The sequence below is a fragment of the Cheilinus undulatus genome, linkage group 21 (genome assembly GCF_018320785.1).
Source record: "Cheilinus undulatus linkage group 21, ASM1832078v1, whole genome shotgun sequence".
Classification (NCBI taxonomy): domain Eukaryota; kingdom Metazoa; phylum Chordata; class Actinopteri; order Labriformes; family Labridae; genus Cheilinus; species Cheilinus undulatus.
In genome coordinates this window covers 10,740,908-10,768,486 of record NC_054885.1, presented here as the reverse complement: position 1 = coordinate 10,768,486, position 27,579 = coordinate 10,740,908, and the positions used below count along the sequence as shown (strand labels likewise).

The following is a 27,579-nucleotide window of genomic DNA, read 5'->3' as shown; positions in this document are numbered from 1 at the left end:
ACGTTCAAACACACCTAAACACCTTACATTTTTCCACAAACACATTTTTAGAAGGAAATCCAATATTGGGTTGTCTCTTGGTGAATTCAATACACTTTGTGACTTTTAACATTAAAAAAAAAAAAAAAAAAAAATAGGATTTTAAAGCTCCTGTACAGACTTTTCAGGTAGCTGAGGAAAATACTGAAATGATATGGTGGACAGTTTATCACTTACAAAAGCAAACTAGACCACTTTGAAACAGCTTGTTTATACAGTATGATTATTAAAGCCTGTTAAACTGCCAAGGGTAGGTGTCACAAGGGTTAAAGCATCCTATGAAACCTTCTGTAAAATTTTCTGCAAACATTCAAAATGAGTGACAAATAGTTAAATAAAAGCATTTTTTTCCCCGGAAAACACAACTTATGCATTCATAGGATAGTTATCATGTCGATAACGGGACTAAGTTGTCCACAGGGGGGTGCCAAAAATGAAAAACCACAATATATTCACAGGAGCTTTAATATTTCAGTTTGTTAAAGACCTGCTGACCATTATAAGCCATGCAAACATATATATCATATCATATCCATTATTTATTTTGCTGCTTTTTCTTACAATATAGTGTAAATTTCTTTTTTTTTTTCTAGCTCTCAACATATTCATCTAATCACCTCCGCCAAGGAGGTTATGTGATTGGCAAGGTTTTTTTTTGTTTGTTAGAAAAATAACTCAAAAAGTTCTAGATGGATTTTGATGAAATTTTCAGGAAATGGCAAAAAGAGGAACTGATTAGATTTTGGGACTGATCCGGATCACTGTCTGGATCCAGGAATTTTTTAAAGGATTCTTTACTACTGGGAGATAGGGCTCTCTGGTCTGCGCTCTCCGAGTGCTTTCTAGTTAACTCTGAATCACAACTCAGTTTTCCCTTGTATGACTTAATTTCATTTTCTGTAAATCTTTAAAAATCAACCTGCCATTACTTTAAAAAACATAACATGAAATAAGATCTCCAGAAAACAAGAGGAAATCACCAACATTCACCCAAAAAAGTGTAAAAGAAATTTATACATGTATGTCCTCTTTAGGCTTCTGTAGTTCACCCCTGCTTTACCCATAAAATAATAATGTAAAATCTTTGGTCAATCCTGATCAAACACACTCTCTGTTCAAAATAAGATTTTATTGATAATAAAAACAAGCAAGCAAAAGTTTGGGCGCCATTCATTACTACATTCAAGTATAAAATCACATTTCTTATAGTACACATGCATTTCCCTTAATATCCTTGAGATTGATTGCAACACCAAAAAAACTGAGCAAACCCATCCCCTGATGTTTCCTTCAGCAATAAATTAACCAGAATAATTTACTGTAATTCAAATTCTGACACTTTAACATGAGAAAAAAACTACAGCATGTGTGGTACAGTTCCTCAACACCCTTTTCCACTTAAAATAAAACATAAATCTATTTGTAAAGGACGAGTCCTAAGGCCTTTTTTAGCACTGTGATGGTTTGGCATCAGATCAGCTTAAACTGAGAGACAATATCAAAATTATTTCATTCAGGGTGCAACAACACAGGTGACAGAAAAAAAAAAAAAAAACAAGACTAATCTTTGGCTTTCTGCTCTAACTGGCCTTCTTTTTCAGTTGAAATCTTTTTTTACTCCATATTCGAAGTTAAAAGAAAGTTTCAAAGGAAGAAAAAAAAGGACTGGTATTTAATTTTCTGTTTGTTTTAGCTAAATGAAGTCACCCGCTGTCAATAACAATAAGTTCACTGGAATGCAGAGTCACGGGTAATCCAGCCAATGTGGATCTTATTACAGATAAACCAGCTACACAGCATTAAGGGTATAATGAAAGACTGAGAAAAGAAAGAGAACATATAAAAATAAGATTAGAAATGAAGTTAGCACACACAAATATTGACAGTGTTTCCCTTTAAACTGTTTGCTCCCTAACTGCTGTAATGTCTTTAAATCAAACACATAACCAGAAGAGAACTGACTGATAAATATTTGTCTTTACAGTTCATTGCAGGCTGTGAATCGCTTGTGACTGCAGCTTAACATGTCTGATAAACTGTGAAGTACAGCAGTGGACAGACAACACAATTGCTTCAGTGTATAATTGTTTTTGACAGCATCTCTTACAAAGCCAGTTTGATGAACTGTATTTTCACAGATGGGTGTTTTTTTCAGTAATGCATTATAATCATGGTTGATTTTGTGCATGATATGTTGCTATGAGTGCAAGGCATGTTAAATGGTCATTTCAAAGGGGAATTCCAGTATTTTTAAACCTACCCATTGAGACATACACTCACTGATCATTTCATTAGGTATGCCAGTTTGATTGCTCATTAACACAAGTATCTTATCAGCCAATCATAAGGCAGCAATCAGTGTATTTAGGCATGTTAACATGGTCAAGCATCAGAATGGTAAAGGCGATTTTAATCACCTGTCTTTCTAATTCTAATGTTCAGTTTGAACTTCAGCACATCATCTTGACCATGCCTACATGCATTAACACTTTGGTTGCTGGCATGTGATTGGCTGATTAGATATTTGCGTTAATAAACAGTTGGATAGGTATACCTAATGAAGTTTAATTCAGGGTCTGAATGACTCATGCTAGTAGGTATAAATAATTTCATATGCCAGGTGCAATACAAGCTGTAATGGCTGCAACTTAAACATGGTGAAAATCTGCAGAACATGTTTGTTTTTGCCACTGACTGGCTTAAATTGTAATTCTTGGCATCAATAATACAGAACAGATTTCTAGAGATACCACCAGAAACTGCAATAAAATAGATGCTCTAAAAGCAGCTGGACTCCACTGACAAAGACACCAAATTTACCTTAAAAAAACACAGAAGGTGCTTGGCCTCTGCTGCCTTCCTTGTAGTGTGTTTCATAGACATAGTGTTGGACTTTGATGAACAGTTAAAACACCCTTACCCCATAAATATATTGTTCATGATTATACAGTCTGTACAGCTTTATAGATCAAGGTAGGGGTAGATCAGCAACTCCCATGTTTCCACTGACAAAACACCAACTCTACTTCCAAGAAAACATGAGCTGCTGAGCTTCTTCTGCCTTGATGAGCTTGTGCTAATGTGTGTTTCATAAATATTGTGTTGGAATTAAACTAAGTATTCAAAAACACCCAAAAGTATCAATCAGGCCTACAGATGGAAGGATGAGTAGACAAGCAACCCCCATATTTTGTGTTGTAAAACTCCTTTTTTTGTTATTGGAATTGTTTTGAACCGCATTCTGAGACAGCCATCAGCCTTTTTGTGAATGAGTAAGCTCCTCTTTTACAGCAGATATGGCAGTAACATTCTCTTTCTAAAGCTACTTAACTCTCTTGAAAAAAACACCAACTCTAGCTCCAAGAGCACGAGAGGTGCTGAGCTTCCTCTGCCCCGATAAGCTTGTGTTTTTAAACATATCATTACTGTTGTGTTGAAACTGAACTTAAAACCCCTACATTCCACATTATTCAAGCAGGCTTACAGATCAAAGTGTGGGTAGATCAGCAACTCCCACATTTAGCAAGGTAAAAGGCATTCTTTTGTTAATAAGAGTCTTGTACCATTTAGAAAAATATTCAGAGCCTGTAAATGGCCCTATTTCTTCAATATTAAGATTGTTTTTGAAGAGGAAATGGCAGATTTTCATCCATGAAGCCACTGACTCCAGTAACAAAAAATAAAAATTTCACCTCATAGAATGTAGTAGTTGCTCAAGTTTTTAGGCCATGATTAGCTTGTGTTATTGTGTGCGCTATCACTACTGTGTTGAATGTGTGATTACTATCTAAAACACCCATATCTCACAATTATATAAACATGCTTATCCGTTTAAGCAGAGGTAGATCAGCAACTCCCATCTCTAGTGAGGTAAAGTTACAATTTTTGTTAATGTAATCTGTTTTTATCTAAGGCCATAGGACTCTACTGTACTGTCAAAAATACCAATTTTACCTGAAAGAAAAAAAAAGGAGTTGTTGTGCTACCACTGCCTTCATCAGTTTGTCATTGTGAATTTAACAAATAGTGTTGGGCTTGAAGTAACCATTTAAAATGCCCACATCCTACAATTATAAAAACAGGCTTGTAGATCAATGCAGGGGTTGATCAGCAACTCCTTTGTTTGGTGAGGTAGAGCTCAATTTTTTTTAATAGAATCCTTTTTTTGTTTAGAATAACATTCTTAGCCCATCAGTGGATTTTTCTGAATATGAATCGGCACCTTTTAAAACAGAATAAGCAGTTACATGTTTCTTCTTAAGTCCACAGGACTCTACTGGCAAAAGCACCAATTTTACCTCAAAGAATACAAGAGTTGTTGTTCTTACTCTGCCTTCATTAGTTTACCATTTTGTGTTTTATAGTGTTGGGCTTGAACTAACTATTTTAAACACCCTCATCCCAAAATTATACAAACAGGCTCACCCACCAAAGCAGAGGTAGACCACAAATTCCCATGTTTGATGAGGTACAGCTCCAATTTTTGTCAGTGGAATCTTTGTTTATTTAGAATAACAATCTTAGCCAATGAGTGGGGTTTTTCTGTATATGACTGGGTTCCTTTTAGACCAGAACAGGCAGTTCCATGTTTCTTTTTTAGACTACAGGGCTCTATTGGTAAAAGAACCAGTGTTACTTTGAAGAATATGGGAGTTGCTATGCTTCCTCTGCCTTCATCAGGTGGCATTGTGCGTTTCATAAATATTGTGGAATTGAACAAACCGCTTAAATACCCTCATCCCAAAATTATATAAACAGGCTCACTCATCAAAGCAGAGGTAGAGCAGCAACTCCTGTAGTCAGTGAGGCAGAGCTCCAATTTTTGTTAATGAAATACATTTTTATTTTAAATAACATTCTCAGTCCACGAGTGGGGTTTTTCTGTATAAGATTTGGTTACTTTTTAAACAGAATAAAAAGTTACATCTCTTCTTAAACCAACAGGACTCTACTGGCAAAAGCATCAATGTTACCTAAGAATACAGGAGTTGCTATACTTCTTCTATCCTTATCAGAGTTTGTTATTGTGCGTTTAATATTGTTGGGCTTGAACTTACAATTTTAAATGCACAAATCCTACGATTATATAAACAGGCTTATAGACCAATGCAGAGGCAGATCAGCAACTCCTGTTTAGAGAGTTTAACCTAGTCTTTTATCAATCAAGTTTGGTGCCATTTAAAACAACATGCTGAGCCTGTTGCCGACAACATCAGCTGTTTTTGATAGAACTGCTTAGATAATGGCCTCTCAACCCTAAAGGAGTACATTGCAGCCAGTACAGCCATGTGTATGCCTGTTTCTAAAAGTGATCTACAATGGGCAATTTCAAACTTTTTATCCGGGTTTCAAAATACTGAAATTCTTGATATAAGTTGTTGCATGCACCCTGAGCAGCAGCACTCAGAGACAAAGATGTTCGTTTTATGTAAAGCTGCTTCATAACAAAATGAGTATATTTCTTTAGGTTCTTTTCATACAGGCACTAGCAGTGGGATCTCATTACCCACCCATGTACATTTTCAATAACAGACCTTGAATCAGAAGTGCTTTATGTCCAAATCAAGATTTCTATTATTGATGTCTCAGCCGAGTCTTTTTGAGGTATATATTACACCATTTTTTTCCAATTTCTGATATGTTTGTGCACTACATAATTACAACATGACCAGAATGAACCAAAGTAAGGATAACTTTAGTGCACACTGGACCCCCACTGGACAAACCTTTTTAATATACAGTATGTCATATAATTACAAAGATAAATGGTACCAGGCTACTTCAGGAATCATACCACACTGTCAAGCTGTGGTATCTTCATTATCACTATCCCTGGGATATATTTCCAGCTGTGGAAGGCTAAACTCCTCCAGCTGTGCCCTCCTCATCCTCCTCCTCACCAGTCTCACATCAGATGCTTTCATAGTCCGTTTCTCGCCTTGTAGATTCAGCCAGAGCCTCAGCCATAAAGAAAGTCATAGAGCCCAGGAAACCCATCACGACCAGGATGAGCAGCTGCCAGTGAAGCAGCAGGTAGTTGCTGTAGAAGAAGGCCAGAGCAGCCATGATGGACTGGAGAGAAAAACAATGATATTTTGAGATGAACTTGAAACTGAAAGACTGAGATTGAAAGAGAAACTGACAGAGCCATTAAATCTCCATAGCTGTAAAATACCAGCTACCAATCCAAACTCCACCAGGGTGTCTGGTCTCAGACTCACCTGTATGAACTTGAAGACAGCAAATGCAGGGGCGCTGTTGTCGCGGAACAAGAAGCCGATGATGCTCAGCAGCTGAGTATTGAAGCAGCTGTCGCCCAAACCAAGCAGGAAGCTGCAGAGCATTGCCACGGCCACACTGAGCAGCAACACAAAATCAGAAGTCAAACACCAATGGACAACACATCTGCCTCTCCTTCTCTTGTACAAATGTGAAGCCAAAATAGCCCCCTTTTAGGGCAACACTAAGTAATTGAAACAAACATAAATCAAGGGTTATAGAAGCTATCACAGCAGAGTCTGGGATTGTGTTAAACATTTTTTGTTGTATATTTTAACTCGAGATTTCAACCCATGTCCCACCTGTTAATATGGAGGGGGCAGCATTAATGACTTGTACTGCTTCAAGTCAGCAGATAAATATCTTACTGTTTTGGCATCACTGCATCTTAATATAAGCTGAAGTTAAACTACTTTGATTATTGGTATAAAGCAATGGTTCTCAACAGGTGAGTCAGCACCAAAAAGTAGGTTGCTGAGCTGTTTGCAGTGGGTTGCCAATGTGTCCCTGGCTCAAGGCTATGAAATAGGCTACTGAAGCCCCCATTTAATTTGTGTTTAATTGCGATAATGGGCAACTTTCAATGTTTTCTCAGCTCCCTTAGCTCCTTTTCTTGGTGTAACAGCTGCTTCTCACAAAATAATGATGATATTCCTCAAGACCCTGGGAAATTTAAAAAATGTATGCATTATCACATGATAATGGTTTATAAATTGTGCTTGTTTTGTTCTGTTTCTTTAATAAGTAATATATTTTGCTCAGTCCAAGATCCAAACTGTGACATTTTTCATTAAATAAATAAGAGCTGTTGACATTTTTGGGGAATTTGGGCTGCAAATAGTTGAAATAGCTTGTGGTGAGTACTGAGGCTAGACTAGCTGAGAACCACTGGTTTAAAGGAAACACTGTAAACTATTTTTGTTTGTTTCAGCCATATTCTTCTGGTTTAAAAATAGCTGCATGAAATGGAAAGACACAACAATGTTTGGTTGCTGAATCAGACTGATGTCCTTAAAATTTCCTGTAAATCTAAGATGTGGCAGCTCTGATAAAAAAATCAGTTTTTATACTACTGCTGGGAAAAAAACATCAATGACTGCACTGGCAGTAACTTAGTGTTTTGACTATAGGAGTACAGTCAATTTGTCAGACTTTAATAGTGATTTAACATCTGTGCCATTAATACTGAGAGGTACATAGAGGTTTTGGAGCAACATATGCATCCATCCAGGTGCATCTTTTGTGGGATGTCCCTGCTCATTTCAGCCAAGCCACATTCTGAACGAGTTACAACAGCATGGCTTCACAGTAAAAGAGCATGGGTACTAGACTGGCGTCAGACTTTTCTCCCAAATGTATGACCCGTTATGAAGCACAGAGTATGACAACAGAAACCCTGCACTGTTGAGTAATTAAAATGACAGGTTGTTGTCAGAATAGGTGTCGTAACACAGCTGTAAACATGCTTCTGTCCCAACTTTTGTGGAATGCACTGCAGGCATTTCCAAAAAATAATTAAGTTTATCAGTTCAAGCAAAAAAAAATCTTGCCTTTGTGCTGTATTCAAGTGGTTGTTAAGATATATAAATCACCGTATTCAGGTTTTATTCACATTTTAAACAATGTCCCAACTCTTTTAGAACTGTTGTTTGTAAAAACAAAGACCAAGTGGTTTAATCTGTGATCAATGTCTATCAGGTACAGATGGAAGCCCTCTGTTTTTTACTGTATGCTTTAATATGGTCACTATAGTCTTTTACCTGGGTGTGACGTAGGCCTGCAGATCTGTTCCTGCCTCTGGAGCCAAAGGAGCATCACTGGCGATGTTGAGAAAAATCAGGTAAAAGGCAACAAAGTGTGTGATGAGCCCGAGCAGCACCACAGGGTTCCTCCCATACCGGTTGCACTTGTTAAGCATCCCAAACACGCCCCCTCCTGGGCAGACAGATGAGAAAGAGATTAAATAATGCAGCTGGTGGGGTATTTTCTCTTTCCCTCTCGAGTGCTTTTAGAAGACAGGCATCATAAGTAAGATGAAAAACAGACACAGTAAAGATGACCCACCCAAAATCTCGCCAATGCCGATGAAAATGCCAGAGATGCCGATCAAACTCTTAGCGTCTTTGCCGAACTGATTCATGGCTCCTATGCAGGTCCCGTAGACCCCGCTGTAAAAAGTGAGTTCCAGTCCTAAAACAGCAGAGACACCCATTAGCAACTTCCATCACTTTCATTTTACATCCACTTTCAGACATCATCATTAACCCACCTGTGTATCCTATTGAGATGCTCAGCAGCAGCATCTCTTTGGTGACAAACATTTTACATGCTTTGACTGCAAGAGAAAAAAGACAACATGGATTTTTTATTCATCACCATTACTGCTTGTTTAGTAGCTGCTGGTTTAAGAAATCTATGTAAGTGATTTTAATACTTCTACCTCAAAGCTGTGAAAATATTACTTGACTTAAAAATTCCCAATTCACAGCCTTGAGAAGCTCATAAAGAAAAATGATTAGACAATGTTAGCACTTTATTTAGTGGTCTCTAATTACCTAGTGCTTTTCAAAGTAATAAGCATAATTATCTAGTAAGAAAAAGTGCAATAAGGTGACTCTTTCTGAAGTAATAACTCATTCATATTAAGGAAGTGTATACCTAGTAATAATGTATTTATTTTTAAGTAATTCCTCATAATATTGAGACAATTCTCCAGTAATTACATGGCGTTTCACTCTAAGACTAACCCTAGACCTCATAGGATTGTGGCAGTTATCTAATAATTAGGTGGTAGTTAGCCCTTACCCTCTAACCCTAATCCTAACCCTAGAACTCTTAATACCATAGACATTTTCTACTTATTAGATGGTATTTGACCCTAACCCTCTAACACTAGAACTTGTAATAGTGTGCCAATTCTCTGGTAATTAGGTGGTATTTTACCCTAAACCTCTAATCCTAAGCCTTAAAGCTTCCTTAGTAATGTTATGGCTATTTTGTGGTAATCAGTTTGTATTTTACACTAACCCTCTAACTGCAGACCTCATAATATTGTGGCTATTATATATGAATATTAGGTGGTATCTTACTCTAACCCCTAACCCCCTTACCCTAATCCTTACCCATACCTTGACCCTAGTAATAATGTGGGAATCCTCTGGTAATTAGCTTGTATGTTACTCTAATTTCTATGAAATACAATGATAATTTTGTATATAAGCTACTTGATAATTCTTAGGGTTAAGGTTAGGTTTAAGGCAAGATACCATGTAATAACCAGAGAACTGCTATAATATTACAAGGAATGACTAGAAAATTCATACATTATCACGTGGCAAATACTTCCTTATTATGTCATATTTCCGAGGTATTACTTTGTTAAAATTCCAACTTATTGCAAGGTAATTTTCACCGTTCTGAGCAATAATTGCACTTATGATTATATAATTGTGAGGTAATTAGGGTCCACTAAAAGAAAATGTTACAGAGACAACTTACCAAATGCATCCAGAGCTTGTGAACAGAGGCTTGCTTGTGGTGAGCTGTGAGGAGAAGGATGAGAGTTTAGAAAAACATGATGATGCAACTTTTGTCTTAAAGCAATCTGTACCTTGTCTTACACAGGCTTATATTTTATCTTCACCTAAATCCCTGAAGTGAATGTGGTTACCATGGTAACTGTATCTCAGCAGTTACAAAGAGAAATGTAGAAAAGACAACAAAGGATAGCATTTACAGTAAAAGGTCATCTGTCTCGCTCAGCACCGTTCTTTTCCTACTCTGAGGTGGGATGACCGAGGTTCCCATCTATCTTTAGAAAAACATTTTCCAGGACATTTCCAAGGAGCGTCCAGTAATCTATGTGGAAGTTAAATAGTGCCAAACTACTGTAACTGAATATGAGGGAGCCTATTCAAGGGATGCTTCTCATCATTTTGGCTCCTTTAACAACAGCATGAGGAATAAATTTCCTTATAAATATCCTTAATTTGCCATTTCCAGGGTCAATATGTGGTTAATTATTCACATCTCTGCCAGTCTACATTTTTCCTGTAACCCTGGATGCCACCAAGAATAAAACACATCGATTTATCAACCACAAGAGCATCATTAACAGGACAAATTGCTCACCCCATGCAGCTCATTTTACTCAAACATTACTTCAAGTTGAATAAATCTGAACACATAACAGCCTCCAGTGGAGCTGAAGATGAACACTGAGCCTGGTTATTGTGTCCCCTGAAGAGTAATTCCTGCACTTCAAACCCTCACTTTTACATTTTGGGTTTAAAGGAATTCAAAGTAGGAAAATATTGCTATAATACATAACGCTTGAGATAAATTTGCAAAACACAAGTTTAAAGCTACAAAAGGGCTTATCTTTGTCACTTACACGCTCAGAGAGTAGTTTTTATTGGCTTCTCTGGTTGTTGTTTTAGTAGGGGGAATGAAATAGGTTAAATCACTATCTAAAAAGCCCCTAACTCTATTTAGAAACTAGAATCCTATGTCCAAGAAAGTTGGGGTGCTGTGTGAAATGGAAATAAAAACAGAATGCAATGGTTTGCATTTCTCATAAGCCCATATCTTATTCACAACAGAACATAAGTAACATTGTAGGTGTTAAAACTGAGACTTTTTACCATTTCATGAAAAATATGAGCTCATTTTGAATTTGTTGGCAGCAACACGTCTCAAAAAGGTAAGGATGGGGCAAAAAACATCCGGAGAAGTAAGTGGTACTAATGGAAATTGTCCCAATTCTTTTTAGATGTGTTGTTGCCGTCAAACTCAATATGTGCCAGTATTTTTCATAAAATGGTAAAATGTCTCAGTTTCAATATCTGCTATGTTGTGAATAAGATATGATTTTATGAGATTTACAAATCAATGCATTCTGTTTTTATTTACATTTTACACGGAGTCCCAACTTTTTTGGAATCGGGACTGTAGAGCAAATGTCTGGTGATTATATAAATTTACAGTGGTGGATCAAATTAAAGGGGTGAGGTATTTTTTTTAACCTTCACCTATGACCTTCAAAATCTAATAGTTTTTTATGCAGTCTTATCATTTTCTGTCCCTACTTTTTTTTCTCTCAGTCATGCTGCTGTTTATCTGTGTGTCGAACAAATAGTAAAGCAGTGGGTTAAATGCAAATAGCCAATTCAATTTAGTAGGAATGAATGCTCTGTTATATATCAACCTTTAAACACAAGTTACAAGGCTGGCTTTCTGTTCTCTGTTTTCTTAACAGAGTTCTTCTCTTATCTAAACACCTCGTCATCTCTCCTGATGCAATCGTGTCGCAGCACATGGTAAGCGTGTGCATACGTGAGATGTAGAGAGTGAACATCGTGAAGAGGAAGAGAGAGGGGAAGTTCTTCATATTTTAATTTCATATGCACGGCATGATGACAAATGAAAAACAAAAAGATTGAGCAAGTGAAGTCTCCAGTCATACTTGTGTGGAACTTTAAGACCCGAGTCCAAGTCTTGAATTTTCTTTGGTACCGTAAAGTATTTATCCAGACCTGGGGACACACCTGTTAACTTTTTAACAATTTATTACGGGCATTACTTTTTTTTTTGAATAATCAAAAACTTCACTTTTGTTCACGTCATTTTCTAACCAAGACTGTATGGCATCAGTAATTTAGAACATTTATTAAAAGTTATAATGCATGCTCCTTGTTTAGGCACTTTCACTGCTAAATGCAGCTGCACCTAGATTCAGTTGCCTACTTCCAGAGCCCCACTAGATCAGTGGTTCTCAACTAGTGGGTCAGGACCCAAAAGTGGGTCACCCTTTTCAGTGGGTCGCGGATGTGTGCCTGCCAAAAAACTGCCAAATTGTCTATGAGACTCTATAAAACATGCATATTTAGTTTTTTCCCATTGTTTTTGTTACACCTTTAGTACTGCCTTAGGCCCAAGCTCTACTATCTTTTATTAAATACATGTGATTGACCAAAAAATCCCCAAAATGTGGGTCCCAATTGTCCTTGAGGAGTTGATGGTGGGTCCCAGGACTCAACCAGTTGAGACCCAATCTGGGGATGTTTATGGATCTAATGCATTTGGAATAAATCAGGACCATTTTTGTTGGGATATTAAGTTTATTTAAAGATTATACCCATCCCTGATATAAGTTAGATATTTACTTTTACATTAGCCATTTAACCTTCTGCTTTGTCTTCTATTTCTGCACATTATTAGAAATATTTTGATTCCATCTGATGAGCACCAGGGTGCATGCTTTCAACCACAGATGCATTAACTCATGCAGAAGCACAATAACAATTTCATTCCACATTTAAAAACCCTTCTATTAATCATCTCGTGCAGTAATGCTTCATTAAATGTCTTATCTTCTGGGACTCTTTCGAGGCTTGTTAATTACACGGTGAAAATTCCCATTAAAGCTCACCTAGCTGATGCGTTGCTCTCTACAAATTCAGCCTGCAGCAGCGACTCCGATGCCTCAGAAGGAGCAGGATCAGGGTCTGGTTTCCGAATTAGGAAGAAGAGGAAGCACCCCACCAGACTGATAACGGTCAGAGAGATGAACACAGTCTGCCTGTCCTTGTCTGGGACACACAACGTGAGTCACATGCTTAAAATTAAACTTTTTATGAGAAGAGGAATGAACTGTACGATAGAAATAAACATGTGAGGCAGAGATTCTGTTAAACGTAGCGTGCTTTGTACCTGTTATGTGGACGTGTCCATGCCAGGCACAGTATATGTACAGATTTCCAAAGAATAAGCTGCAGAGAAATAATGTTGGAGTTCAAAACTCATAGCGCTCAGTGCTGTGGGTATCTTATTTATATTCATGCACATGAAAAGGTAAAAAAGACCCACCTGAACTGCAGCAATGCCCAAAATATGCCACTATTTCTACCAATGGTTATATCAGTAGAGTTTATTGCAAGCACATTTCCCTGAGCAGTCCACAAAACTAAAAGACAGAGCAGACAAAGATCAGACACGCAAACATAAAGATGACTTTACGTAAATGGTCACTGCATGATGTTTTACCTGCTGCTCCTATTCCAACAAGCACAGACGCGGTATAGAAGCTCCAGGTGTATGGGTAAATGAACATAGCAATGTAGCCACTGTAAAAACATTGAAAACACATGTTGGTTTGCATGAATAATGTAAGGCAGAAGGTGACACAGTCAGCAAGACCTTACCTGTACAAAAGCCCGCTAAAAAACATCGACAGCTGGGGCCCAATGACAGTCACCACTGATGGAGCGATCAGGTTGGATGCAGAGAAAACTCCATAGATGATGGCCATGCTGCAAGGGACACATGGCAGAATGGTCAATTTATGCTGCAAATTGGTCAAGTGAGGTCTGGTGGGTTTAAAGAGATCTATTTTACAGCCTTTTAGAGAATTTAGAGAAAACTGTAAAATGCATAGCTTAAGATTTAGTCATCTTAGTTATCAATTAATCTAAATGTTGTTGAGCTGAGACTATTAGAGTGCTTTACCTTGTATATCCACTCCCATGGAACTCAGTGCTGTTGAAGCTCTTGATGACCGTTTGCTGTAATCAAAAGAACCGCATCACTTTAACGACTGATTATCTGAAGTTGTGCATGATCGATGTGGAATGTGCATCAGGAAGTCAACCCTACCTCTATATTACCACATGTTTGAAAAGCGGTAAACATAAACATAAAGCCGAAGCCCAGGATAATGATGTTCAACAGCTTCTTCCCCTCTGGACTCATTTTGAAGGATGCTTGTAAAATCCTTGAGGAAGAAAACAAATTTAGAGTTAAAAGCCCGACTTAGATTAAGACAAGTACAAAAAGGAGTAGCACGTGACGATAAAACCACAAATATTCACTCACTGTAACACTTAAAAATAATTCCCTTTTTCAACCAAACTTCTTTGAAATATTTATTAATGTATGTCATACAACTTGACATTACTGATTTGACAGTGCACGTGTATATAGGCATCATAGATCTAAAAAACATCATCGATATGCCACCAGATGTGTTCTTTAAAGCTCCTGGCGCCTTTCCAATCCAACAAAGTCTATTCACAAAGCACATTTAAACCACAACAAAATTAAAAGAAGCGTATTTTTAGGTTCAATTTATAAACAGGCATCACGGGGGGCAGCTGAACATGTGGAGGCAGAGCGTTTAAAGCTGCAGCGCTGTTACTGAGAAGGTTTCGAGCTACAGCTCAGGACTTAGGACAGTCAGAGGCAAGTGAGTGGTGGAACTGGGTGTTTGTGATAAAAGTAGTAAGTAGTAAATTGTATAAATCATCTTGAAATGCACAAGGAGCTGGTGAAGAGAAGCTAAATAAGTGTAATGTGGTCTTATCTATGTGTATCAGTTAAAAGCAGTCTGAACAAGCTGTCAACGATTAACAGAAGTATAGTAAGCACCAAAATGGAAGTGCATTAAAATAAGGAAGACTCGTGGCGATAAAAGCATGCAAGATCAGTCAAAGGGGCTTAATCTCGGATAAGAGCCAGACATGGAAAAATCTGGCCTTAGTAACTGAATTTATCTGCTGATCCATTTAAAATCATTATCCATTATCACCCCCAGATTTTTGAGAGGGTTTAAGACAGGGTTCAAGAGGGGAAACGTCCATGCTGGCTTTGGTGTAGCCTCCATGGGGTCCAAAACCAGTTACCTCAGTCTTGCTCCTACTGAGCTTACAAAGCCATCCAGGCTGTTCGAGACAGTTTAAAAGTCAGCCCAGAGGGTTAAAGACTTCAATTTTTAAGGACAAATATAAAGCTGTGTATCACCGGCTTATACATGGAACAAGATGCCTTACTTTTTCAAAACAGACCCCAGGGGAAGCTAACCTGGCATGCCTGATGGATTTGTTTCACACATCCATCTGGTAAACCACTCATAGACAGCGTTTAGGAAAGGGCAGATCCTTTGAAAAAAAAAAAAAAAACTCAGAGGGTGATTGGATGAGCGTTCTGTCTGTCACGGGCCAATCAGAGCAACAAAACATGTAGCGTGACCAAGCTGCGCCCCTACCAAAGGAGTAAACTCCATAGAGTACTGCATAACGAGAACCATGGCAACTGCACACGACAGGACTCGACTTTTGTCATTTCTGAAAAGAAAGCAACTCTATGCTGGTCTTTGTTCTTCTTTAAGTTCTGATAAAACTGGCGCTTTAGCAGCATCCACGCTAATATCTTCCGCCATAATTGTACCAGCCTCTTGTTGCTGCTTGCCTACATCATGACTTCGCCGCGCCCAAAAGTACTGAAGTTGATTAGTATGCCATTATCTGTGGGCTTCAAACATTGTGTGACAGGACTCTGTCAATGGACTTGCCTTGCCTTTCAAAGGTTTTCCTCAGAGGAGAGCTAGCCCCAGATAGCTAGGGATGAAGGGGCTAAAGGCATTAGTCCATTTTACACAGCTCAGGGTTGGATGGACATGTGGCTCGCATTAAAGAGCCGTTTTGTAGCACGGGCTTGTTCATGGATGGCTCATCGTTACTCGGGTGTTCACCCTCCAAGGTTTACCCAGTTAATAGCGTATTAGTGTTTCAATTAAAAACATGTTTGTGGCAAAATTAGCATATTTTATATGTTAAATGGGCCCAGCTTGCCTCTTAGCTCAGTACAAGACTCCAAGACTCTTATCTTCCTTCATCTGGCTAGACAATGCTAGACGCTAAGGTCTGTAGCACTGAAAAATGTACAATGTTGATTGTCAGGTAAATCAATTAAACTGAGGGGACAAAAATCCCTTTTTTGCAAATGTACTCCATGCAAATTTTCTCATGATAAATTCAGTGTAAATGTCCAATTTGAGCTTTAGGGTACTAACTTTCCTTTGTTCACAATTATTCCCTAATGGCTGTCCACCCCCAAGGAACATGCAGGATCAGAGACAACTTATAATAATCTTGACATACAGGATAAACCAAGCATAAAGATGAAATGCACAGCTTTTTCCACAGGTGGCGCCAAAATCACCACAACCCAAAAATGCACTCAGGAGCTTTAAGAACCGCATTTAACACTGACGTTTCAGTTTAACAAGGGACCATATTATAATACATACTATTCATTCATAGCAGATATCTCTTCAGTGAAAACCACACAAGGTTATTCACGAGGACACTTTCCATTTTTAACATCCGTTACATCAGCAACAACAGAAGCATTTGGACAGAAGTCACCAGCGAACACGGTCACACGTTGAACCGTCACACCAACAATCAGAGTTTTATTAGCAACTTACAAAACTGCCTTAAAAGAAGTGCTGTCTATTGAGAAATTACACTCTGAAATAACAATGGTGTGTTTTTAAGTACAGAAAACAATGTGCGGATGAGAAATTCCTGACAGGTTTGTGTAGATTTTAAATACATGTTCGCGAAATTACACGAGAAAAGTGTATTTTTGTGTGTTTAATATACAATTTAAGGTGAGGCATGGCACAGCAGATAACTTACCAAACACGCTGAAGCTATTAAGCTAACCCTTTGGCTGCTCTCCTTTGTATACAGGCTCAGTCTGTTGTTGGTGACATAGCTAGCTCCTTGTGGCACGTCCGATATCCTTACAAATTCATATTCTTCGTATGGTTTCTTGACATGAAAGTTTCCGTCCTGTAAATGCGAATACTTTCTCAGCACCGGTGAGCAGCAGAACTTGCTCCGGAGTGGAAAGGGGTGTCATGTGAATGCAATCAGCTGACTGTAGGGCTGTGACTACGCTTGTAGGAATAAATCGCCGATTTATAAATGCTCGGCACGGAGGAAACTCGCTACCTTTCAATGTACATATACCTATCCAGTCGTTGATTGTTTTGGTATATCGAAACCAGAAGTTTGGGTATTGTTCGTTTTCTTTTCTCTTTAATGCAAAGGTGGGGATAGTTTAATCAAACACGGTTACTTTTGGGAAAAAAAAACTGTATCAATACCCCAAAGTGTGCTTTGTTTGAATCGACTGATTACAGTAGCTTTATTTATGCTAACGTTAGCAACCAACAGACAAGTCAAACTACTTCCGGTTAGGGTAAACAATTAGCCTAGTAGTTACAACTCTAATTCGAGTATAAAATGAAATACTAAAATGCTGCTCAGAAAAAAGTCAATCACTTACTTGGTGCACGTTGTTTTTAGTATTTTTGTGTGTGTGTGCTTAACGTTTTCTTTTTTTTTACCGTAAAAGTCAGCAACAATCATTCCACAAGAGGGCGCCATTACAGTCAGGATATTGCAGTAGTACGCCATATTTTCGAGGAAGAAGAATCTTCCTCGTTGGGTTAGCTGGCTTCGGGAAGTTGTGAACGACGTGGACGAAGTTTTAAATGAAGAAGTCGATTAATTTATAGCGGCATAGCTTGAAAAACACTTGGGAAGTCGTTTCCATTTGCAGCTAAGTGTCTATGGTGAGTTTTACGAATACATTGGCTCTGTTTTTGCAAAGACTTTAACTGTTTAGAGAAAGGCTCTCGGGCCTAACAAGCTAATCACCATGAGTTACGGTAAGCCTCCGCCAGACGTTGATGGCATGACTTCCCTCAAAGTGGACAACTTAACCTACCGAACAACTCCCGAGACCCTCCGGAGAGTTTTCGAGGATTACGGCCGGGTAGGGGACGTTTATATCCCCCGTGACAGATACACGAAAGAAAGTCGCGGGTTTGCCTTCGTGCGGTTTCACGACAAACGCGACGCAGAGGATGCAATGGACGCCATGGACGGCGCGCTTTTGGATGGAAGGGAGCTGCGGGTCCAGATGGCCAGGTACGGAAGACCCCCAGATTCCCACTATGGTGGAGGAAGGAGAGGGGGGCCACCCAGGAGGAACAGCGGCTATGGACGCCGGAGCAGGAGGTAAGAACCAGTGTAAACTGTCCCCTTTCAGTTAAGTGAACCCCGTTACCTCTCTCACTATAATGGACTTTCTCAGTAAAGAGGGCCTTTGCTTCAACAAGATTACTTAAAGAAGTGTAATCAAGAAAATTATCCCTTTTTGCAGAACAATTTTGCCGTGTCAGACTTAAAAGCAAGTTATTTTGCCTAGAGGCCCGTTCACAGAAATCACTGGGGCCCTTGTAAACTCAGTTAAAGGGCCCTCATTGGATCTGAGGTAATAATATCAACGCATCGGTATTCACATCATTATCAGCAGGTCTTCGGCATAAGCAGAGATGAAAATGCTGATGCTTTCTACAACTGATATATTGGCTGGATGCACAACTAGGTTTTTGGATTTTTATGCAGGACCAAGGCCACCCATTGGGGGGCGGGGCTTCTGGGGCCCTGGCAAATAGGGGCCAAGGAGGACCACAAAATCATAATCCATTATGAAGTCAAGCTGTGACGTTTTTTTAAGTAATAATCACTTATCTGAGCCACAACAATTAATTTTACTTATAGATGCTGTAGTACAATGTACTTTTACAACATATAAACCACTTTCCTAAAAATTAATTACCTTTTTGTAGATAATGATAACAATATGGATGGGCAACAAGTGGTGAAAATGTGTCAACAGTGGTGACAAATATATTGGAAATGGATTAGAAGTCTCAAAAGTTGCTAAAGGAGGTTTAAAGTGGCAAAAATATGTTTAGAGTCAACGTGTGAAACAGGTTAAAAGAAGCAAGAATTTGTTGAAAGCGGCAAAAAATAGTTAAAAGTGGTGAAAATGGGCCAAAAATTGGCAGTGCAAAGTGGTTAAAAATGGGTTTAAAAATGAACAAAATTGGCAAAAATATGTTGAGTCTCAAATATGTGAAAAGTGGTAAAAAAGATGTTAAAATAATTTTCAGAAAGGGTTTAGAAGTGGCAAAATGGGGTATAGTATCAAAAAAGGGCAAAAATGTGTTAAAATTGGTTTAAAAGTGTTTAAAATGGGTCACGAGTAGTAAAAGATGATGAAAGGGGTTAAAGTGGATACAAAAGGGTGAAATCAAACATTGAAGTATAATGGCATCAGATGGAAATTAGCTAGCAGGTTAAATCTGGTACAAAGTATCTTCTTTTTTTGAGACTAATTCTGTTTTTACACTGTCCCTGATACCCCCCCCAAAAAAAACATAAACTAAAATGGGTACAAGTGGTGAAAATATATTAAAGTAGCTAGAAATATGAAATGCTGACGCAAGCCTCCTGGCTTGAATTTGCCTCCAGAGATGGGCTTATAACAATTTTGACACCGACTGGAAAAGGTTTGCTAACAGGTCATATTTAGGGTCAAATGCACTTCCCTTTCTGTCCCAGAGTCCCGCTTTTATTCAGGTCCTGGCATGACTGTACAAAGTATGATTTAAGGAGGATTATATTTAGAAACATATTTTTTTTAAGAAATAAAGAAAAAATGCATTTTTGTTGCTATAATAAGAAATTTTGAGTATTTTAGTTCAGTATTGTTGAGTATTATTTATGGACCCTGTTTTTGCCAACCTTCATTGGCCCCTAAATGTGACAGAGCCCCTTATGGGTGGCCTTGTTTTGCTAAAGGATTAAAGTTCCTTTGAGGAGCTTTTAGATCGATGTTTTTGGTGCCTCCTTTGTACAAAGGGAAACCCACGTTCTTTTTGCTGATTACTCCTACACACTTAGGAGTGTTTCATGATCAAAGTGCTGTGTCTTCTTCTTTTAACAGTCAAATCATTCATCATAAATTATTGCCCTGCCAAGTGTAAACAAAGGCTGTTTTGACAACCTGCTTCAACTGTGGGACATGCGTAGTGGCAGTGGTTACAACTATTAAAAATAGCCTCACAGTAATGATCAGTCTGCCTTGCTGATGGTGCCGTTTGCATTTACAGGTCACACAGAGCCACCAGTGTTATTTTCAGTCTTTTCATGGCCAACTATAAAACCCTCACAGGAGCTTTGAGCAATTATTGTAATGCAACTGCATTAACTACAATTTCCCTGCTAATAATTATAATTTTATTTTTAACTGTTTTAATTCTGGTTAAACCAGAAGAACTTAGTAAACCACACCCGTACTTCAGGTCCAGTTTGGTAGGGTTAGCCTCTCCACTTCTACAGAATCACAATGAACACATACTAAACACAATATTTAAAATTCTGCCAACAGGAGGCTCTAAATCAAAATAAGTTGTAACATCAGCATATGCATTTAGATTTAATATTTTATTATAGTTTAGAGCAGAGGTACACAGTAACAGAATTCATACCTCTCCTCCTCTACTGTACTAATCGGAATAAAAAGGCTGCATGGAGCTGCATTTGTCATCAGAGTTGTTGATTTTGACTTCATATCTGATCTTTTTTCATCAAATAACTTGATAAGAATGTACACCTGGGCACAATTAAGCTTAACAATAACTAATTATCAGGGCAAACTCCAGGTTTGAGGAAAATTTGTTCACTATCTTTTTGGTTTGTACCGTCTGTTAATATGGAGGACATGAGGGTGATGAATTCAACTGCAGACAGTCAGGAGGCTTTGCTCTAGATCTTTTGGCTTCACTCATTTTTATACAGTCTATTATGAAAACGTGCAATAGCAACTGTTGTCTTTCTCTCTGTGATACTGACAGTGTTCTGTTCTTCCTACAGCCCGAGACGTAGAAGACGCAGCAGATCCCGCAGCAGGAGCCGCTCTCGCAGCAGGAGCCGATCCCGCTACAGCAAATCCAGGTCCCGGTCCTACTCCCGATCCAAGTCCCACTCTCCCAAGACCAAGAAGACCAAGGCCAAGTCCAATTCTCGATCCAGATCTAAGTCCAGATCCCCATCCAGGTCCAGAAGCCGCACCCCGCCCTCCAAAAGAGGATCCAGGTCAAGGTCTCAAAGCCAGCCCAAGTCTGCTGCAGAGAATGGAGGAGAATCCCCGTAGATCTCGATATGCCAGCGACAGGTGAGGGTCTGATGATTGGTGTTGTACGGAAAAGAGATTTTATGTTTTGAATCTTATTCAAGTTCCCTCTTTAAAAACTGTATAAAAATCCCTTTAGTAGCCATTTTAAAAAGTTCCTCCAACAGCAGTGGAAGAATATTTATATCTAGATTAGTAAACTCTCAAAAATAAAGGTTACATATGCAGACTTAATAATTTCAGAAGAATTCTAACAGTAATTCCACTCTGGAATTTTCTCCTTCCAAAGCTGCAGCGTCCTGTTTGCAAAAGAGGAGTTTGAGCTGAGCTGAGGCAGTATGAGCAGTTAGCAGGTGTGTGGTGAGCTGCTCAGTGGCTGCCTGCTGCTGATGGTGAGGGTCTCTGTTCAGCAGGGGGAGCCTGTCAGTGTTGGGGTTTGGTGTTGAGGTACGTCTTTCTGTCCACCACCGGACAAATAAACTAATGCTGGAGAGGCTCAGAGGTTGGCCCAACTTTCCTCCCGTGTTAGTCGCATGTTAGCACAGTTCCACTGTTTGTCAACATCTGTTCTCACAACACACAATTATAAGAAGCAAAGTGGGTGCAGCATCAGGCTTTATTTATTTCTTTATTTTTTTTAGCAGCCACGGAACTGGAGCTTTAGTTGTGGAAGAAATTATAAACGGTTTTGATACCAGTCAATTTTGGCAAAAAGCCTTCATGCATCTGCTAGAAATCAGAAGTTGAGGGCCAATTTTCACCTTTCAGTGCAACACTTTCCCAAAGGATCCATCCAAATCCACAAAAGACTGGCGTCAGAAGAAAGAGATATACCTTTTCGACTGGCCTAGGGCTAGGCGGTTTGGCCGATATTTTGAAATCTCCTCTAAACTATTAACCTTGCAAAGCAGATGGATACGCCCGTTTCCTTGTTTTTCACTGGTAAATCGATCTTGCAAAGCTCCCATCTGAACCGTTTGGGCCCGGTTAGAAAGTGACAGGACCAATCAGCTACGAGGGGCAGTACTTTCAGGCGCAGCAGAGTCACGACGTAAACAAGCAGCAACAAGAGCTGGTGCAGTTATAGAGGAAGAGATTAGCGTGGATGCTGCTAAAAGCCCCAGTTTTATCAGAACTTGACGACATTTCTTTGTTAAAAGTTGGCCCGTAGAGATGTGACACACAGAACATTCACCCAATCATACTCCGAGGATTTTTCAGAGCCTCTGCCTTTTCTCAAACGTTTCCTATTGAAGCTTTCCCAGATGGATGTGTGAAACACAGATGGATGTGTGAAACACATCCATCTGGATTTGTGTGGATGTGTGGATTTTCACACATTTGTATACAGAAAGGGTAAAATCAACATCAAGTTAAATTTAGCACACTTGTATATTTTAAAGAAGAGTTGATTCACACAATTTTACAAAGAAAAATAAAGAATGCCATTACTGGCCTTACGCTATAAAACAAATCATAATGTATTCCCAGTCTTTTAAGGTGTACAGGAATTTATTAAAGGCCTTTTGTCGTATGTTTGCCATTGTTGATTTAAAAAAAGATGATCATTTTCCTCTTTTGGGTTGAGGCAAACCTAGACAAAACCTCAGCACTCACAAGATGCAGCTGATGGCCAAAACACTGCAGTCTAGTCCACCCATTCATGCTCACAGCTTTGATTACTGACCGGTTTCATGACATGAGAGCATCATTCAGACGATGATCAAGGAGCTTTCCTGAGTGATCATCATTAAGAAAAAAGCTATTTTGGAGGCACAAATTTTTTAACTTTTAGTTGTTGATGTTATGAACTGTTAGGCTGAGATAAGGCTCACAGGGCCTGCTGGATCATAGGTCCATAGGCCACAGTTTCTCTTACTAACATGTACAGCTTTGGCAGGGAGTTTTCAGTTAAAGATAAAATGCGTCATTGCAAATCATACTTTGGGTCGAGTGTCTTACTGAGATTTTGAAATCCTGGCTTTTGAACAACACTTACTGGAGTCACATTTCTGGTGATGTGTTGCATTACTGCTGCTGTAATCTCGTGGCATATTTTACAGATCACTGCTTTTTGTTCGATGTCTTCCTTTTAAAATTGGAACCACAGCCAGATGACAGGTTCAGTGCTGTTTCCCACAGGACAAAATGGTCAGTCTCCATCACAAATTTCTGTATTTTAACACCCCTAACTCACCATGGCGTTGTGTTTACACTTACTACTCTCTCATGCTTTCCCTCCCTCTCCATCTGATACAGAAATGAGCTGAGGAGAGTTTTTGGGATGGTTGAGGTAGCGTGCTGTCTGCTGTGAGAGAGGTATTTAGGAGACTGTGGGAGAAGTGAAACTCCAGAGACAATTGCCCGCTGACGGCGTAACACCCAGCCCTAGATTGGCACAGGCAGAGAATACAGACCTGGATCCTGCTGAAAATCTGACCTAAGGAGGGCTGAGCACGGGAGATAAGAGTTTAAGCACTTTTGAAAGCAAGAATGGGCAAATTTTGCCAAGTTGAGATCAGTTGCACTGATGGAGTCCTACCCAGTCAGATTTAGGGCCAATCCCATTTCTACCCCTTAACTCTTCCCCATTGTCCAACCCTTTGTCACAATTGTTGTATTTTCTATAATCATTTATAAATGCGGATATATTTGCGTTTACATGCCTCCTTCATTGTGCAGTGTGCCAAGTTTTGCACGTGAATGCTGTGCATGGTGGGAGGTTCATCATATTCCTTGGTTTCAAGTATGGTCCTGAAAAATCTTGGTGTGGCTCTTGGCTCTTAGCCCTCAGTTCAAAAGAGAATTGGGACACCCCTTCACCTGATGTGAACATGCAAAACCAAGGGAATGGGGATTAACCCTTGATATTGTAATAAAACCAAAACAACAATGTATTAGTCCAGGGGGGATTCTTTTTCAGTTGGATAGCATTTTTTAAAGGTTACATTAAATATGGAAACAATTCTGCATTTGTTAAAAGTTACATTAAATATGGAAATAATTCTGAATTGGTATATCCCTGCCTCATTTTTCACACCATAAAAATGTTGCATTTTAACAGGGTTGTGTTGGCTTTTTAGAGTTACTGTATATCTAGGTTGACTACTTCTGACACATTATTTCATGTAAACCGCTGATATAGCACCAGTTAAGTTAGCAGCTAAATCACGTGTCCCGAATGCAGAGGCGATTGTCCTCTCCTGCTCCTGACTTTGGCTGCATACACCCCCATGTATCCTGTCTTTTTCTACTGCCCACTGAAGCGAGGCAAAAAAGGCCCTAAAAGCATCTGAAACTAGCTGATAAGTGTTGATCTAAAACAATATAGTTCTTACCTTTTTCTGTTTTGCCATATTTCAGGTGAAAACTACAGAAGTCCCAGACCAGAATCCAGCACAAGCATCAGTGACCTGCTGTAAAAGGTTTTTATTTAGTCTTCCATGCTTTGGTTTGCTTTTTCATGTAACCACAGAAAGTTTTTTTTGTATTCATCAATGTAATGCTTTGTCAGAACATGCTTATGATTTTACAAGTCTTGCACAATGTGGAGGGGAGTTTCGGTTGTGACCTGCTTTTCATACTAAGAGGAAAACGTGCATGTTTTTAAGTTTGTACCAGGGATAGAAGTCTCAGCTTTACTGTTAAGTTCTCTTTATGGCCTGTACCATGAAGCGAGAGTGTAGTCGAGCTTCAGGGCTTCTGTTAAACATCACATTGATCATGTAATAACAGCAGCATATATGTAGTCACTGGCTCTTGTAGTAATGTTTGCGTAAAGAGGTGGGCTCGCTCCAATGTCAGAATATTTGTCTCTGACTTTAACAACGCTTTGTGTGTCCTATATTTGTCCTGTACTTCCTTCTTTCATATGGACCATTTCTGATACAACCTAGGGATGTCAGGAGAATCCAATCAGAAGTCCTTTACACAAGAAGTTTTTGATCATTTAGAGACATTCAGGCCCTGAAATTATCTGGACCTTTCTTTCACACATGCTCCTCACAGGGGGAGATTTTCTGTCTCAAAAAACTGCTCAGCATTCAGGCAAGTAAGGGCAGGAGAGCAGCAGAAGGTGTCATCATCTTTCCTAAAGAGGGAAGTTTCTCTTACAAGTTTAAATGTACCACCATACAAACAGGTTTATAATAAACAGCAGTAAAGATCATAAAGCAGGGAATTCACCACTGACATGTGACTCTAGGTCTCACAGGGTAAAGTCCTCCTAAAGTCAGGGGGAATTGATTCAGCTGTTTGTAATCTTATGCACCCAAATCAGACAGTGTTGGGGAAATTTTCAGGAGTGAAGTGCATGTGTGAAAGGGGCTAATGTAAGGCTTTTACAACTCAGTGGTACATAATTTTGATTCTTTGGGTTAGAAATGTAGCCCTCAAAAACCATGCTAAATTTACATGCTTTTCCATCCTGTAAAACTAGGATGCACATTTATTTCCCGATGTAAAATCTTTGCTTCTCTGTTGTTTTTCACATGCATTTAGGCGAAACATTTTACTCGGTATGTTTACATGCAGTTCAATAAATGTTGTCAGACTAAAACTGGTGTTTTAAAGGCTGGTAAACATGTTATTTCAACAGGAATTGTACCAAGTCAAATTTGTAGAGTTCACACACTTAGATTTTGTTGTGGTGGATCAAATTACTCTTGCTAATTTATAGAAAGCTCAACTTGAAAAAGCTCAGTAGTAATGATCTTAAAGGGGACATATCACCTTTGAGCTTGTATACAAACAGGGTCTGGTTAAATGGCCTGATCCAGTTATAAACATAGCTCGACATGATTGTGCATGCAAACATAATGAGTGAAAATGGTTCAATATAAGCTCAGTGTAGGGTGATTGAGTCCAACTTTGTTCAACTTGAATTAGCCAAAGGTTCACCAGATGTGACAGTAATCTTTCTTAGTGAAACGGGTGTGATAAATGAGTTTTTGACTTCAGTTACTTGTATTTTTTTTTTAACACAAGATTTAAAAAGAGTCCAAACTGGTATATTCAGATCACCAGGCTGAATAAATCCCTTTAAAAACTCACCTGCTCTGTCTACTTTCTTCAGTTTCTGTTGCTCAGGGTGTCTTTTGTTTGCCAGGACTGTAGATTATTTTGTTTTTGTGATGAGTGTTAACTCTAAATGCTTTACAGTGGGAACTGACTGCAGAAGGCTTTAAAGAAATTATTGATCATGACAGATTTTACAGAATCGTCTCATGTCATTTAATGTTACAAGATAATTCAACTTTGGGTATTGTTTTTATTTTTCCTTCTCTATATTTTTTTATCCTAATCCTGCTTGTATTGTATTTCTTTGTGCACTAGGCGCAGTTGTGTAGCAGACGGGTATTGCTGGTTTAGCTGTTAAGGTTACGTGTTGCTCTGCTGAGTGCTCGGGTGTTTCCGGTATTCACCAGATTGCTCCTGTGACTACCAGCTGTCTGCTCGCTCCACTCTCAACCCTCTGTACCATGAGTGTTTCCACCACGCTGTCATGGATGATAAATGTGACTTTCATTAAAGATTTTGGTGTTTTTGTCTAAAATTGACTGTTTTTTTTTTTTTGGTGTGTCCCATTTATTTATGATAATGATAAATTCAGGACATGCTTGGAAGTACTGTGCTTTTTTAGCCCAGTTGACCACGCAGAAAACATTCTTTAAATCACATTCAGATCTATAAGGCAGGTGTCAACATGAAAAGTACTGATGGTACTAAAAGGTGTACTTTTGATAATTTTAATTTTTTTGGTGATAAATCAAGCTTTAAATTACATGTCTGCAAATTACACAGAACTTTAAACCCCAATTTGGGAGATACGGGCTGATTGAATTGCAATTAGAAACTGAGATCAACTCTATTTTATTAAAATTACCATCTATTGCATAAGTTTAAGCCATACTGATCCTCCTGAGGCCTGAGCTTTTGTTTGGGATGCCTTTTAGGTCTCCCTACGTATTTGTGAAAAATGGGATCTCAATAAGTGTAAAGCCTAGGTTTTGTTTTTCTAACAGAAAGTAGTTTTCACCAAAATATCATGTCTTCATATGAGGACAATAGGCCTATCTTACTGCACATTACAAAACAACTATCTCTTTAATTTAAGGAGGTTAGTTTGAAAGAAAAGTTTTTTTCTTCCTGAGGTCTTGGAAATTTTCCTTTTAAATGGTTACAGATTTCCAAATCACAAGATTCTGTAACATTTCCAAAACATGACCAAAAATTTCTATGAGAAGTTTTTTTTTTAAACTCCATGAAAATCCCTGAACATTTCAGTGAAACTTTATGAAATAAACCTAAAGATAAAACAAATACAATTAAAAAGAACAGATAAAACATTTGCCCAAAATGGAAATGTCTACAGTATTTATTTAACTCTTACTTGCAACCCTTACAACCCTCTGTTGGACACTGCAA

At 38.7% G+C, this 27,579-nt stretch overlaps 2 protein-coding genes across 3 annotated transcripts; one reads left to right on the top strand and one right to left on the bottom strand.

The window, feature by feature from the left end:
- Window positions 1-1,153: 1,153 nt before the first annotated feature.
- On the bottom strand, window positions 1,154-17,015 carry mfsd11 (major facilitator superfamily domain containing 11). The gene is made up of 14 exons (XM_041778293.1): window positions 16,797-17,015; window positions 13,972-14,089; window positions 13,825-13,880; window positions 13,521-13,628; window positions 13,363-13,442; window positions 13,186-13,282; window positions 13,030-13,088; window positions 12,749-12,908; window positions 9,817-9,860; window positions 8,588-8,653; window positions 8,383-8,508; window positions 8,079-8,253; window positions 6,261-6,396; window positions 1,154-6,111 (listed from the first exon to the last, which is right to left on the bottom strand). The coding sequence occupies exons 2-14, from the start codon at window positions 14,065-14,067 to the stop codon at window positions 5,950-5,952; spliced, it is 1,365 nt and encodes a 454-aa protein (XP_041634227.1). The 5' UTR covers window positions 14,068-14,089; window positions 16,797-17,015; the 3' UTR covers window positions 1,154-5,949.
- Window positions 17,016-17,576: 561 nt separating this feature from the next.
- On the top strand, window positions 17,577-26,707 carry srsf2b (serine and arginine rich splicing factor 2b). 2 transcript variants are annotated; one of them, XR_005991387.1, is made up of 4 exons: window positions 17,577-18,188; window positions 20,895-21,195; window positions 24,517-24,578; window positions 26,488-26,707. XR_005991387.1 is itself a non-coding variant. In XM_041778294.1 (3 exons), the coding sequence occupies exons 1-2, from the start codon at window positions 17,827-17,829 to the stop codon at window positions 21,172-21,174; spliced, it is 642 nt and encodes a 213-aa protein (XP_041634228.1). In that variant the 5' UTR covers window positions 17,578-17,826; the 3' UTR covers window positions 21,175-21,195; window positions 24,517-26,707. The 2 variants fall into 2 exon arrangements, 1 of the variants encoding a protein (XP_041634228.1); XM_041778294.1 differs by having other exon boundaries at window positions 17,578-18,188; window positions 24,517-26,707.
- Window positions 26,708-27,579: the final 872 nt, after the last annotated feature.

What these genes read in the sequence shown, in the direction of transcription:
- srsf2b (XM_041778294.1), top strand. Translation starts at nt 17,827, where the DNA reads ATGAGTTACGGTAAGCCTCCGCCAGACGTTGATGGCATGACTTCCCTC. An exon ending in TATGGACGCCGGAGCAGGAG is followed by an intron (nt 18,189 to 20,894) that starts GTAAGAACCAGT and finishes TTCTTCCTACAG; the next exon opens with CCCGAGACGTAGAAGACGCA.
- mfsd11 (XM_041778293.1), bottom strand. Translation starts at nt 14,067, where the DNA reads ATGAGTCCAGAGGGGAAGAAGCTGTTGAACATCATTATCCTGGGCTTC. An exon ending in TGTTGGAATAGGAGCAGCAG is followed by an intron (nt 13,283 to 13,362) that starts GTAAAACATCAT and finishes TCTGTCTTTTAG; the next exon opens with TTTTGTGGACTGCTCAGGGA. An exon ending in CAGGCCTACGTCACACCCAG is followed by an intron (nt 6,397 to 8,078) that starts GTAAAAGACTAT and finishes GTTGCTGCTCAG; the next exon opens with TGTGGCCGTGGCAATGCTCT.